Genomic DNA, 14,871 nt, shown 5'->3' on the forward strand with positions numbered 1-14,871 from the left:
ATAAATCCTGAGAAAGGTCCCAATTTCACATTTTTCTCTAAAATATAAACCAAGCAATTAAAAAAAAAAATCCTGGCTTATCTCAATGCCTTCTGACATATATATTAAGCACTTCTTTCTCCCCACTCTTTGAGGAAATATGCAGAAAGAATATACATATTTATTTTATTTTTTTTTTTAAGAAATGGGAAAACCAAGCAGTCTGCTGAACTCACACAGCCTTGGGATGGAGTGGTTCTTCAGTTAAAGGACTAGGCTTCTCTTCTTCCAGAGGAAGTTCTGCATCATCCCATGGGTCTGGAGGCTTTGGTTGTTCCATTTTTGCATCTCTGGAGATGCATTCTGAGGTAGGAGGGCTTGGTGTGGTTGTTCTAGGAGGTGTGTTAGCAGGGGTAACCACGGGTGTGCCAACATGCCTCGTGGCAGCTGGAATCTCAACACCTGCTTGTGTGAAATCAAATTTCTCATCAAAAAGGAAAGCAGGAAGTACATCTCAGACAGTGAGCTAGTCAGTCCTACTAACACTTGTGGGTTTTGTGATACTTTTTGATAGTTATGGCAACAAGACTAGATTAAGACAGTTTTCTTTCTGAAGGAGCTGCAATAAAACCTCAGTTGCTTACTTCCTTCAACGAGGCAGACTGCTCTCCATTTTAAATACTAAGCTGCTTTACTTGGAGAGTGTAAGTTTGGCTTAACATTAAAAACACAGGAAGGAGCAAAAGCTATTTTTCTGATGTGAAAAAGTGTGGAGGGGCCGAGACGGGTGGAAATCACACAGACCAGAGAAACAGGCATTAAGTTTGAAAATAAAACTGTTACCAAATAAATGATGTTTGCTTTTTACACGAATTAACCCATAATTTTTGTACTACATAAGTTCACACTTGAATTATAGCCTCAAGAGTATTTATCCTAAGAGATAACGTGTCTTTGAAGAAGAAAATTAAAGGCAGTAGATTAAAGCATACTTGCTACTTCTAATCTTCAATTACTATTTTCACTACCTGTTTCTTTAATTTTTTCATGTTCATGAACATCCCCACTCCTTTCTGTAGGAGCTGGAGAAGACTCTGGAGTTTTGACTGGAGGCAACTCTTTTTCTGAAGGTGGTGTTTGCGGTGGTGTGGCCTGAGGTGTTGGCAATGGAGTAGGCACAAGAGACTCCTGAGGGGCAAGAAAAAATCATAACCACAGTTATTATCTCAGTGTAAAATTCCTATCTTCTAAGTATCCTCAGAGATAGCTGAGGAAGAGAGAAAAAAAAGCAGGTTATCACAGAACAGGAACAGTTGTTTCTTAGATACATGCTTCATGGATCTACCTCCTTCACTGAAACATAAATTTCCACCAGGATAAATGGTATGTCTGGACATAATGAATTAAAACCCACTACATTATGCATTAGAATGATTACATTTGGAAATCACTATGTATACAACAGAACAGAATAGACTATTTCAGCCAGAAGGTACCTACAACAAGCATCTAGTCCAACTGTCTGACCAGTTCAGGGCTGGCCAAAAGTTAAAGCATGTTAAAGTCATTGTCCAAATGCCTCCTAAATACTAACAGTTTGGGGACTACGACCACCTCTCTAGGAAGCCCATTCTAGTGTTTGATCACCTCTCAGTAAAGAAATGCTTCCTAATGTCCAGTATAAATATGAATTAAATGATTATATGAATTTTAATAAAGCATTTGATATGATGTTAAGCAAGAAAATATTTTGTGACATGGATAAAATTGAGTCAGTACGATAATTTTATGGTAGCAGAAGCAGCTAAAGAGAAGATTACACACAAAGCCATAGCCAAGACAGTAAAGCACTAAAATAAGAAATATAACTGTGATGTTCCTCATTTCCATGGAGATAAAGCTGAGAAGCAAGTATGATGGTTGTCGTTTAGCCCTGTATGGAGGAATATGATGGATCTCTCCAAGTTTTTTCCAGCCCTCTTCTCTGATATTTCATAAAGAAAATAAGACAATAGGCCTAAAGAAAGGCTTCCAGGTGAGTTTTTGAAGACTAAATCATCAGCCTGCTGACTTTTTTTAAAAACTCCTAAGGGAAGTGGAACATGCTAACACATCTGGCAGTGCACACACAAGCACGTGGCACTGAGCACCAAAGAACTTGGTAACTGGGCAGCTGAAGTTCCAGACAGGAAACTTCAGTGAGAAGCAGCAGATCAAGAACGTGTAAACTACGTATTCAAGAACTTCTCCTATAAGCTGAGCAGAAATGGAGAAAGGAAAAGAAAAAAGAACAGCTGAGAAGTGTACAAGTTATCCAAAGGATAACTATAAGCCACAGATATTGAAAGACTTCAAAAAAAAACCCACCATAATTAGCTACCTGAGATTCCAATACTGGTGGAATCGCTACCATAGCACAAGGCACTGAGGAACCCCCATTTTCCATACTACTTTATTACTATTAAAAATGTCTGTGGGCACATTGGATTGGCCTTGACCACGAGTAACACCAAACTGGAAATCATAAAAGTGCTGCCCACCAGCAAAAGTTGGAAAATGGTACATATAAACATGCTTGCTTTATTTAGTGTAATCAAATGCCAAAAAGGACAAAACTAGTCTCCTGAAGTGTGCAAATCAATAGATATAGTAAAGTGAAATTTCAGTGATTTCAGCCTAAGAACATTTCAGTTTCAGCTGGTACAGAAACAAGGTCTAAGAGGGCCATGAGTACATGTAGATTGGTTATTAAAAGAAGTTTCCAAGTACTAGAAGAACAAGCTACAAAGAACAGTCCAGTTTAACATTGTACCCTCCTTAATCTGCAAGGAGTGAAGAGTTCTTTAGATGCAGGATGAGATGAATTTAAGCCTGCAGCAGTGAAATCATTACATTTGGCCACAGAATAATGTTGGTCCCTTATAGCAGGCACTAGGTGGTACTTCAGTCTACATGCACTGTAGCAGAACAGACCAATCGATCTCACTCTTCACAAAGATCTGAACAGTCAGATTTCTAAGCACAGCAATTTCCACATTCATCCCAAAGACATTTTGCCACACTAGACTGTAGCACAGCCATGTTATTATCAAACTAAGAGCCAGCTGCCATTTGATTATCAAAGAGAACAGAGAAAATTATCCAGTATTGCAGGAAGCTCTACTAATCATTTTAGCATTTACTGAAAACTACTGAACTCAAAACTCAGAAAGAATTAATACCCATTTTTACAGATGCCCCTAAGACCAGAAATAATATCACTCTCAGCTTCTATGTTTTCTTATACAAAGAAATTAGTTTCTTCATCTTTCATTTCTTTGTGAGAAAGTAGCATAGCTATCTTTGTTGAAAATAACACGAGCTATCTTTTGACACCATGAAATTAAGTACCGAGTCTTCCGCTTAGAAATCAGTTTTGTGCTCAGCCTTAAAGCAGAAAAATAAATATAGCATGTTGCATGCAGCACAAAGCAATTCATTTTTTTTTCTTCTCAATGTTTTAAAAAGTGAAGTAGGTTTAATCTTGTTGCTTGCTGCATAGGATAATCAAAAAATGTAAATCATGCACGTTCAGTTCATCAGTCTTTCTCCTCCATCTTTGTCTTGCACATCACTGAACCACCATGCCACAAATAAATTATCCCTTAGAACTCCATTAGAAAGCTGAAAAAAACCAGACTCTTACCATCATAGTCATTGCACTTGGAAGGATGTCTGCAGGAGGAGCTGGTTTCTCAGCCTGCCTTTTACCCAGCATGGTGGCAATTGTTTCACTGAGAGCTTCGTTTACTAAATGACTTATCAACTCTGAGTCCACAGGCATGCCAGCATTGATGAAGAGCTGAAATCCTCTGCCACCTGCAACTTCAACTGAGAATGAAGAAATGCTAAAGGATGCATCCAGGTCTCACTTCTTAAAACACATGTGCCATGGAGCCACCAAATTATTGACCATGAACTGTGAAACCTTGGCAAAAAGTGATTTTTTTTTTTTATTTTACAGATAAAGAAACAAGTGTCGGGAAGCAATTCAGGATCATAAAAGAATGCAGCAGCAAAGGGCAGGGATATCACAGGATAAATGCATTTGTCTCCCACTCTCACACATTTATAAAGGGCGTAATTTTTGACATAACTATTAACAAAAAAAGGGGCAAACAAACATTACAGGCTTTGCAAAATGCCAAATGTGATTTAGATGACCAATAACAGAAGCTGACTTGTAAAGTGGTGTGTTTTATATGTTCTTTTTCTTTTATGTTTTTAGATAATTTATTTCAATGGCCATATAACACTAGCTCTGTCTCAATAGAAATTAAAGTGGTTTTGGATTTTAGAGTTTTGTTGGTTCAGCATTATACACTCAGGCTCAGGCAAGAGCTACCCACACAGCTTGTTAAAATTAGCCAAAAAATCAAGATAATCCATCTACTGAGAACAATAACTCCTACTTACCAATGTCAGAGGTCACAGTCTCACTGTCTTCACTCTCTGAGGTGCTAACATTGGGCACTGTCTCCTTCTGAACTGGGTACATGCTACTGATAACTTTTGCCATTATTTCTTGCTCCACCCTAGCAGAATAAAACTTGTTTAACCATCAGCAAACACCAACACGTCTAAAAGTATACAAAAGAGCATTCTTGACATAAAATGCAAGACAGCTCAAAGTAAAAGGGAGAAGGGAAGGAAGGGGGGAAGACAAAAGGGAAGGTATTCTTACAGAGGCTTTCCTTCTTACAAATATATCCTCTTGTTAAATTGCAACTCACCAATTTATCAACCTATTTTCTATAGTTTCTCTCCATTGAATCAGTTCATCCACAACATCAGAAGACTGCTGAGGAGTAGAAGCCACTGGAGGAAACAATGGACCATTGTATTTTGGTGAGGCAACTTTAAACTGTCCATTAAGCTCCAGAAGAGGCTCACAGAATTCTGGAATTTCATCCCTCTCCTCTTCCTGATCCTAATAAATAAGTAGTAAATTAAATTATGGTGAGTTTCTGGAAAGCAATGTCATTGAGGTAACTGTCAGACTTTTTTATTTCAGAAACATTTGTGGATGTGTCACAGCACACAAACCACACTCTCCCTTCTTAATACGTTGTAGTTAATTGATACAAATCTAAACTTAGCAAGTCATAAATCTGCAGAGGTATAAAGCTATAGGAACTGCTAAGTAAAACATGATTTGGCTCATATTTCCTGCCTGTGCTGCACGGGGCAGGGAGCCAACAGTAATGCTAATACTTGAGAAATTTACTTCTGACATAAGTCAGGTTTCTTTAATATATACTCCAGAAGTGCTCCTCCTTTAAACAAAAACCTTTAGGAAACTTTCTACAGTTAATTGTTAGAGTAGGTTTTTTGCTTTGGTTTGGGGCTTGCTTCTTCTGGGGTTTTGGGGTGTTTTTTTTAGAAATTAAACTTTTACTATAAAGTCTCCTATCTGCAAAGAGACATACCCAAAAATTAACAAGCATTTAGTCAGTCAAAACTCTAATAAAGTTGTTAGCACTGAAGACTAGATAGTAATAGTTTACACATACATTACATGTATGCTTACACTGTTGTTACCTTCAGCTGCTGGAAGTTAAAAGATATTCCTGGGTAATCAATTCACAAGATACTCACAGACACTGAGTTTAACCTTAATGTGCTACTTCTAAGAAGTTATGGAAGTTGGTCAGTGTGTATTATAATGTTTGACTGTTTCCAAAGATGCCACACTCCTCCTTCCCCCAAGCACACACAGAGTATTAAGTCCCAAAACAGTCACCAGCCCATCGTACTGTAATGTAACACTTCAGAAATGCCTCATGACGGATGAGAGCCGGCATCCTTCACTTACAATATTAAAAACAAATGTCTCTAATAGTAATATGACTCTCTAAGAAGAAAATTTGGCATGCCAGAAAGAGATGAGGAGCCGATCCCTAAATTACCAGTGAGAAGTATGTGCCGTTGCATAAAAGAGCTCACTGTAAATCTACATTTACTAAGATTAATCTCCAACCTAGTTAAAGAAGAAAAAACTCTTCTCTTATACAAATTAAATTAACTTTTAACCCCTAAAATAAAAAAAAAAAAAAGAAGTGCCACTATATATTTTCTATGAATAAAAGAACAAATCACTAAAAGCAGGACTAAGAAAAAAGGAAAAAAAAAAGAGGTAAGAGTTTGGCTTTTTTAAGATTTCCTACTGGAGTTCTAAGGGATAATTTGTTTGTGGCATGATGGCTCAACTACATGAAAAAACAAGAGAAGAAAGAAAAGAAAAACATTTTACTATCTCCTTCTCCAGCCCAGCATTGATACTTCTCTCCCACCTTTAAAACTGGTAAGTCAGACTGGCCCATGATGGGTATCACAACAAACAGCTATTGGGGAGCAGGATCTTTCTGGATCTTTAACTAGTAATAATTTTTCAAGGAATAGCTGTAACTTACAAAGCAGGCAAAACAGAATACATATATTTGGGTGACAAAGATCTCTAAACCATTCCAGGCACAGCAATAAGCCAGGAAAGTTACACTCAGAATGGCACTGGATGCCCTGCAAGCTGATAAGCAGCTCATTCCGTGAGGATATATGTATTCATAACCATAATTCATCCTGACAGCAAATGTAAAGATGTCTTTGTCCAATATTCCATTCTGCATTTTCTTCTGACTGCACTGCTCCATAAATTTTCTTTGATGTTGCCTATTTAATATAATCTTTTCTGAAAGTATGCAAAATACAAACATCTGGATTAAATAAACCAAGCACGTATGATAAATCTTACATATATTTAGTAGCTTCTGACAAACTTTTGCAGTTCTCCTGCATTTCTGAACTACGTGCAAAAATATTTTATATTTAATAGTGCACAAATCCAAAAGAAAATTATATTCATTTTGGAGTGATATCATCTCTGCTGAAATGCAAGAATAATAGAACAGTCAGTATTTAATTATACAGACTGAACTTCCACATATATCACCTCATAGACCAATCCTGAATTATCTGCACTCAATTCTGCATTTCACCTCCCTGGAGACTGTCGAAAATATCTATCATGACTCCCAATCAAAATACAGCATAAATTAGGAAGTCTTTTAGATATGATTGGAATATTAATCACTGTACTTTATAAAAAAAAAGTATCAAGCTGAAATCCTACTTCCCAAATTACTTTCAGATAATTAAAAAAAAATATTTGAAAAGATTAAGTGGCATAGATTAATTTTATTCCATTACCAAACATGTATATGCATAGTCTTCTATTAAAGCCATCCAAAACTCAGTCATGGATTTCTTCTTGACAGATTTCTAAAGCACTTTCCACAAGCCAGCTCAGGCTGCATTGCTGTGATCTTTTGTCTGAAGCTATACATGTAAAAACAAATCACTCCTCCCAAAAGCATCTATAGGAAATCAGGGTTGAAGAAAATATGTTCACCCTCATCTCTGCAGGTTATGTGCTTTGCAGTGGTACTCAAGATGGAAACAAAAATTCTGAGAAGTCCCCACCTTGCCATTAAGGGATGTTCAGAGAGAGGAAAAAGCATCTCTGATCTTAAGTCCTAGGAAGTTTGCTGAAATTACTGCAGGCTGTGACTGCTCATAAGAGCTGGAGAGTGGACTCAATAAATCCCAGAACCCGTTCACGTTCTGGGCTCACGTTGGCTGAGTGAGTTTCTCACTCTGGAATAAGGCAGGACCATGCAAGGGCTGGCCTTAGAAAACCTCTTCTGTGCAGACAGTCTGAACCTAGTCAGTTGTAGGTGCAACCACTGATGAAAAATAAAGCAGTGTGTAAATCAAAGCTGTAACAGCTTTTGCTCCTTTATTCCACACAAGAATTTTTTGACTGGGAAATAAGAGCACTGAATTCAATGATTTTGCAAGATGGAGTGTCTCTAAACACTACACACAAGGTTGCAATGGGAGAACAAGGCACATCACCTCTTCCCATAGCAGGGTTTGTGTTTTACAAGTTGAGGCATGTTGCATTAGTCCTAAAAATTGTTAAAATAAAACTGTTAGGCTATGTGATAAAAGGTTTGTCTCCATCTCCACAAATGAGCACAGCAGAACAACAACAGTTTGGAGAAAAAAGGAACATGGCTTCCAAGCTCCCTGACGTGTGCTTGGTAGTCCAGGTTCCTCACTTTCTCACTTAGTAGTCCTCCCTACTCACTTGGTAGCCCAGTCCTCACATTCCAGGAGAGGTGGGACAGGGCTCTGACCAACCTGTTCTAGCTGAAGACGTTCCTGCTTACTGCAGGTGAGTTGGACTAGGTGACCTTCAAAGATCCCTTCCAACCCCAACCATTCTGAGATTCTACCCCAGACCTCCACCCTGAACTTCCAGAGAAGGGAAGAGGAGCAGCATGTTGATGCTGTCTGAGTGCTGCTCTGGGCAGCCACTCATGCACAGGTACGTGTACCACATCCTGTGCTTCTGTGTGGGCCTGCTGGCAATACCTCAGCCTCACTCCCGGCTGGAGCTGGGGGCAGGCAGCTGGGGCAGCCTTGCTGCATTAGGCCACCACTGCTAACAACAAGCACGTCAGCTCCTAAGTATCTCCTAAACCTGGTCTGTCTGAGAGGTGTCCTTGCCCACGACAGGGAGGTTGGATTAGATAATCTCTAGGTTCCCTTCCAACCTAAGCCATTCTATGAAATAAGTGTCTTCTAGTAGCAAAACAAATCCTAGGAAAAAGAATTGCCCAGGGCAGGGTCCTGAGACCTTTTTGCAATATCCACCAGGGAAGAAGAAAACAGAGAAAAAGATATCTAGGAAAAAAGCTATTTCACACAAATACTTATCCTCTTCAGTTCTAACAGAGTGCAGTTTTCATAATAAGAGGAGTGTGGGGAGAAGACAACAGCAAGCTATTTTCCCACAGAACACTTTATGCACTTATATTTTTTCTTGAATCTGAAACCTCTTTTATAACAATAACCTTGCTTTCTTTTGATGTCTTAAACACCCCTGCCACTCCAGAGGTTGATTTTATGCTTTCACATTGTGTTTGCCTTGCACATTTTTAAGAACATTGTCTGTGTGGTCATAGGCCAAACATATGTTTCACTTGGAACATTTTTTGGTATTGTGGTTAAAATAAAGCCCATTGCCAAAAAATAAAAGATAAAAGCAATCCAGGAGAAAAATGGAAAAAAAAGATGAATAATTATTATTCACATATAAAAAAATTTAACATTGTGGTGGGTTTTTTTGTTAGTCCATAAACTGATCTCTTAAATAGCTCTCCTATTTATCTTCATAAAAGAAAGCTTTTTTTTTTGTGCAAACAGAAGAAAGTTGTCCAAATAGGTTTAACTCCTCCTTTCCAATAACAAGATTTTGAAACTAAAAATGAATCGAGCATTTTCCCACTTTTGATAGGTTAAGTACCCCTTTAGGACTCTTTTAACTAACTGATAATGTTAAGTGATGAATTCACTTTAAAGCTAGCTCTACCATACTGACCTGTAGGCTATAGAGTTAGTATTTGATGGACACTCTAATCCTGGTATCAGAAGCACACAGAACAGTGAAAAAGAATACATTTTGGGGTAGATTTTGACATGTGTAGAGCAACTGTAGCACACTGGAAAGAAGCTTGAGGAAAAAGCAGGAGGTGGAAGGCAATCACATAGTAATTTCTAATGTTATTTATAGCACTTTGAACAGTTCATCATTGCTCACAATGTGTATTTTTCAAGTTATTAACAAAGCAAACCAATTTTCTACATTGCATTTTCCATTATCACAGAATAATATAAAACAAATATTAAAATATTTAAAAGGAAAGGACATCTTTGCAATATAATTACCTGCATGGCATCAGTAACATCAATGAAATTAGTTCCTGGAAGCTTTGCATCTTCTTCCTCACTATGTCTATCTTCTGGAGTCTTACACAGACAGATTGAAATTGTAAGGTTATATTGGAGGGGGAATGCATTAGCACAAAAATTTCATGAGAAGAATGCAATTAAATCACAACTCACTGTCAATAGTCTTAATCCAGAAAAAAATGCTTTATCCACCCTAAAAGTTAGGAGGAATTTCTTTGCACAGTATAAAGATATGATTAGAACTTTTTCTGGCATGTTGACCTCTAGAACCTGCTATTACCAAATCTAGTGGACTATCTCAACATTTAAAATTCTACAGCAATACCTGTAACTCTTATTACAAATACAGTATGACAAAATATTGTAAAACATAGCACACCAGAGAACAGAAGTGCCTGAAGCATTTTGTGTGTGATTTCTACAGTGTTATCTAATAACAACTTTTTAAAATAATCACCACTATTTTAGTCCACGGTCTCTATTTTATTCAGTGAAATACTTTGACCACAGGACTCTGGAGGACCTAATCTCTGAAGTCAGAACAGCAGCTAACATACAGGGAAAATAAAAGGTGCAGTAACTATGCAAAAAATAATCACTACATCACTCTGCCTCCACACTGCCCAGCCTCTGCACTGCACAGGACAGAAATCCACTGGAAGAAGCAATATGCCATCTTTAAACGTGTGTCCTAGTTTACAACCTTATCATGCAGCAATTGAGCTTTAATTTGCACAAAGAAGGTCATTATTGTTTAGATTATTAGATTAAAAACAATTCTGAACAGTTGTATGGAAAGAGAAGAGAGCAGACCAGCCAGCTCCCCATACAACAGACTACCAGTGGACAGGCCACTGATCACTGAGGTACAGCCCAGGAGCAGATGGAGGAATGAAAAACACCCTCAGCCTTCATGCCAGAACACTGAAGTCAGTATAAATAAACCAGACATGGGCTAATAAGGGATTACAACTCTTAACAGGACAGAGAAATGCTGGTTTTCTCAGAGTTCTGCTATAGTGATGATGTAATCTGGGAAGAAAATTGTCTTGCTGCAATTTTTCATTTTCTTAAACAAAAAATCATATTATGAAATCTCCATAATAATTACTCCATTTTTCTGGAACTAATTTCTCCAATTAAAACAGGATAATGAGATACCTCTGTAGCAATTCAACGTATTTTCTTTTTTAACAAATTTGAATTCAGAGACATTTAGACCATCATTACCTGTATTAAAGCATCTCCAGGATGAAGTGCAGGTTCAGAGCCTGGAAGAACATGGTTTATACTCACACTGTCACTTGAAACACTGTCAATATCTACATTGGGTAACACCTAGGATGGAAAAAAAGCATGTCTGAAAATCTATGTGTTAGCTCAGTTACTACTGTTGAATTTTTTAGATTTTCTCTTCCAGTTGATACTAAGCCAGTAAACTTCAGTGATCTCCTTTTCTCATACCTGTATCTAATAATAACTTAGTTCTGAAAAACAAAACACTGCAAGGTACAAAAGCTAAGCCTAGAAATATCCACCTCTTTTCTTGCAGTACCCAATTTCTCTTGCTCTCTCCAATTCCCTGATACTTTGTCTTGCATGTGACAAAGGGTGATTGTAACTATATAGCAGATTGACTCGCAATTCATTTACACTACGTTGGCCTCCAAGCCACTGTGTAGGCTGGTCCTTGGCTTCACATTGTCATACATCTGGTATTGTAAAATAAAAGGATAATTGTATTACAGCATCAAAACGTGTTGTGTTTTTTTTAAGAACAAAGATTTAATTGCTTAATTCTTTGTGGGGGGAAAAGCAAAGTCACCTTAAACATTTAAGAACCGTGTGAATTAACAGCAAAATGAATGTGGGTGGAATACAGTGATACAGGAAGGGAACAAACCACATACTACTCTACCTGTACTTTGAGTTGTATGAATCATTTGTATCTAAAAGGGGTGTGTAGGAGTGTGTATATTCTCAACAATTTGAATCCAAAATAATGATCATGTAAGAAACATTCACTTCCTTGACAACAGACTCATGCAAAAAAAAGTTTATAGAACAACCAGCCCACTAGGTAAGGATGGCAATGGCTGATTAATCAGGAGTGAAATCCTTGGGTTGACTATTATGCTTGAAAGAAATCTGAAAGGCCAAAGCAGCCAGCCAAGAAAACTGACATTTCTTTAATATTTTTTTTTTTTATTCCAGATTTGTTCTGGCTCAAAAATCTAATCTATTTTTTTAAAAAAAGTGACAGAAACACCCTGCATCACAGTCTTATGGAAGTAACAGTTTTATATTTTGGTCGAATAATAAAGATAATTGCTAAAATATTAATAAAAATATTTGCATTGGACAACTTCTGGACCCCTCAGTTCTGTATGTTTCTATTGCTCACTGAAAACCATCTACTGGTATCCATCAGGAACTTTGACGAGACTGTCTTTATTAGCATTTATTAAAATAAACAAGCAAATAATCATCAGTCTTGACACATACCTGCACAGAGAGTTGAGGTGGATCCTTTTTCTCTGATCTCATCTCTGTTACAGCTATGTTTGGGGTTTTTATCTCAGCTGGTGGTGGTTTTGGTGGCACTTGAGGAAGAGAAGTTGTGACTGTAACAGGATGTGGTTTACCTATAACTAGTCCATCAGACTGCAGTGAGATATCACTGAGTTGGGTCTGACCTAAGGACAGTTTAAAAATAATTAAAGATAGATTTTTATATACGTAAATCTCCAAAGTGTGTAAATTGATAAATTAATTAAAATGAAATTCTGAATGTCTATGTTTTACATGAGACTGAGATCTCATACCTAATTACAGAGCAATTAAAAAGTCCCCTATGAATACTAAAGTGTAAAGCTTCAGCAGGTAATTTTAAGGCTTTCCCAGCAGAAACTGTAAACTCAACACTGCCATTTAAAAAAATTATTCACTTTTCTTGCCTATGGTGACACCTACTGCTGAAAATGAAAATAACTACATTGTGTTTGCCCTTCAAACCCACACCACGCTTCCCCCACCTCACGTTTTCTTTATCATATTTGACATACTATTACTTAGAATAGCATCCCACAAATGTTTGTTTGAGATGCCCTTATTTTTATTAGTTCATTAATTTTTTAAATGACAATATAATACTAAACCTTCCCAAAAGACCTGCATAGAAGCTCTACTGATGACCCAAAACTGCAGGAGCCATGACAATGAATTCAGTGCATTTGGCACAATCCTATTGAAATTGTGGGGCTGAAGTTATCATAAAAGTTGTATCCAAGGGCCATTGATTCAGTTTCTGCTTACTAGGATACCAAACTTAAAGCCAGAACAAGAACCCTAGAAAGGTAAAGTTTACCAAGGAAGGCATGGTCAGCTAAGCAAATAATGGCTCTGTCAGGGGGCCACCACACATCCAGCAAGAAGAGTGAGGAGAACCAGAACATTTTAAAATGTTTTCCCATGCAGACTTCCAAGGAAAAGGGCAGCTACAAATCATGGACCAGGGCAAACTGCCGACTTAAGAAGATGCAAGCTGTATTTCCATGAAGTAGCAGTAATGAACCCCCAAACATCCTCCTACAGGTTATTCCTCCTACCTAGTGGAATAGCCATAGGAATTAGTTGACCTTCAAGTGGACCACAGGCAGAAGGTACATCTCGACTTGGAATGAAAAGATACTGATTTTCTTGGGCAAGTGCACATAAAGGATGCTGCTTTCTAGGGCTGGTTACCACCTTCTGTATATGAGAACAAGTCTGTGTCTTTGCTGACTTGACTTTTGTACCTGAAACAAGAACAGATGAATGTGTGTCATCAACACATGTACAAACCCAGGAACACCACACACTCTACTGATTTAAGCCTTTCCACTGAAACAGTAATGAATTTTTACTGTGGGATAGAGGGAAAGAAGGAAGGAGACAGGAAGAGCAGAATCTAAAAGTGCTAACCTAGATGACACAGTATTGACAGCGATGAAGGAGTTAGAATTACAATTCTTGAGCATCTGAATCTAGCAAATGAAGGCACAGAAGCGTGAAGAGAAAGGACATAAGTATGGTAGTAGGTGGGAAAGAAATGTGTGATTTAGCAGCTAAGAAAAAAAAAAAAACATGATTTAGGTTTGAAATATGACATCAGAAGAGCATGCAAGCCTGGCATGAAAAACAGGCAGGGTATAGAATAGAGCCAAACCTATTTGAACCTGTTGTTCATCTGATTAACTGCCTTCATTTTATAACCATGCTGTTTGTCTCCAGACACAAGACTGACAGGTACTCAAAGCAATAAGTATAACCAACAAAATCCTGGTTTAACAGCTCACTGCTACTGGAAAATAAAGGCATAACTGATGTCTGTAAGTCTTAACTTGCAGCATTGAGGAAGCACTAATTTTTTGGTCCAGTTTTGAAAATGTATGAACCCAGAAGTAATTTGCATGTCACAATGCCTACACATATAGCAGAGGAGAACATTTATTGCAATGCTGTTTTTCTCAACTATGCAGCCAGGCAAGGTCTTATTTAACCTATATTCTTTGTAAATGATGGATGTTATCGAGGAAATCATTAACTTTAATCTAAACAGATAAAAACTGCCTGAAACATCCCCAGAAAAGGAGTCAGAAATCATGAATCCAACAGAAGTGCTTCTACTGCTATTTTGCAGGTGTTAGGATAATGAACCTGGAAAGAAGCACATTGGTAATTAATTCCATACCTTCACTACAGCCAGAAAATGTCACCTTACTCTTCTGCTGCCCCTTAGTCATCACCCTTTCTGTATTCATGGTCACTTAACACATGGCAACAAGTACTTTTTAGCTCTGGTCACATTTAATATCTTCTGAATTAATTGAAGAATAAAAGTTAATGATTATAAAATTTAGGGGTAATAAAGATTGATAATGTGACAAATGAAGACAAGCAAGCAAGGCAGTTCACTCAAGAAGTTGTGTTTTTGCACACATAAATTATGGTTTATAAACCTAGAAAGAAGAATGGCAAGTCATTACTCTTCACTGA

The 14,871-nt window shown here is 37.5% G+C and overlaps 1 protein-coding gene across 1 annotated transcript in view; it reads right to left on the reverse strand.

The window, feature by feature from the left end:
- KIAA0586 (KIAA0586 ortholog) overlaps positions 1-14,636 on the reverse strand; it is a 51,944-nt gene extending 37,308 nt beyond the window's left edge. Inside the window, exons 1-10 of the mRNA XM_008947120.1 lie at positions 14,567-14,636; positions 13,443-13,631; positions 12,340-12,530; positions 11,065-11,172; positions 9,811-9,891; positions 4,752-4,948; positions 4,435-4,553; positions 3,665-3,849; positions 1,008-1,167; positions 216-441 (exon numbers count right to left, since the gene is read on the reverse strand). Of these exons, the coding sequence (XP_008945368.1) occupies positions 216-441; positions 1,008-1,167; positions 3,665-3,849; positions 4,435-4,553; positions 4,752-4,948; positions 9,811-9,891; positions 11,065-11,172; positions 12,340-12,530; positions 13,443-13,631; positions 14,567-14,636 (1,526 nt within the window). The remainder of the gene's footprint in view (positions 1-215; positions 442-1,007; positions 1,168-3,664; positions 3,850-4,434; positions 4,554-4,751; positions 4,949-9,810; positions 9,892-11,064; positions 11,173-12,339; positions 12,531-13,442; positions 13,632-14,566) is intronic.
- Between the last annotated feature and the right edge of the window lie 235 nt (positions 14,637-14,871).

This window comes from Merops nubicus, unplaced genomic scaffold (assembly GCF_000691845.1).
Source record: "Merops nubicus isolate BGI_N331 unplaced genomic scaffold, ASM69184v1 scaffold5299, whole genome shotgun sequence".
In the NCBI taxonomy this organism is placed as follows: Eukaryota; Metazoa; Chordata; class Aves; order Coraciiformes; family Meropidae; genus Merops; species Merops nubicus.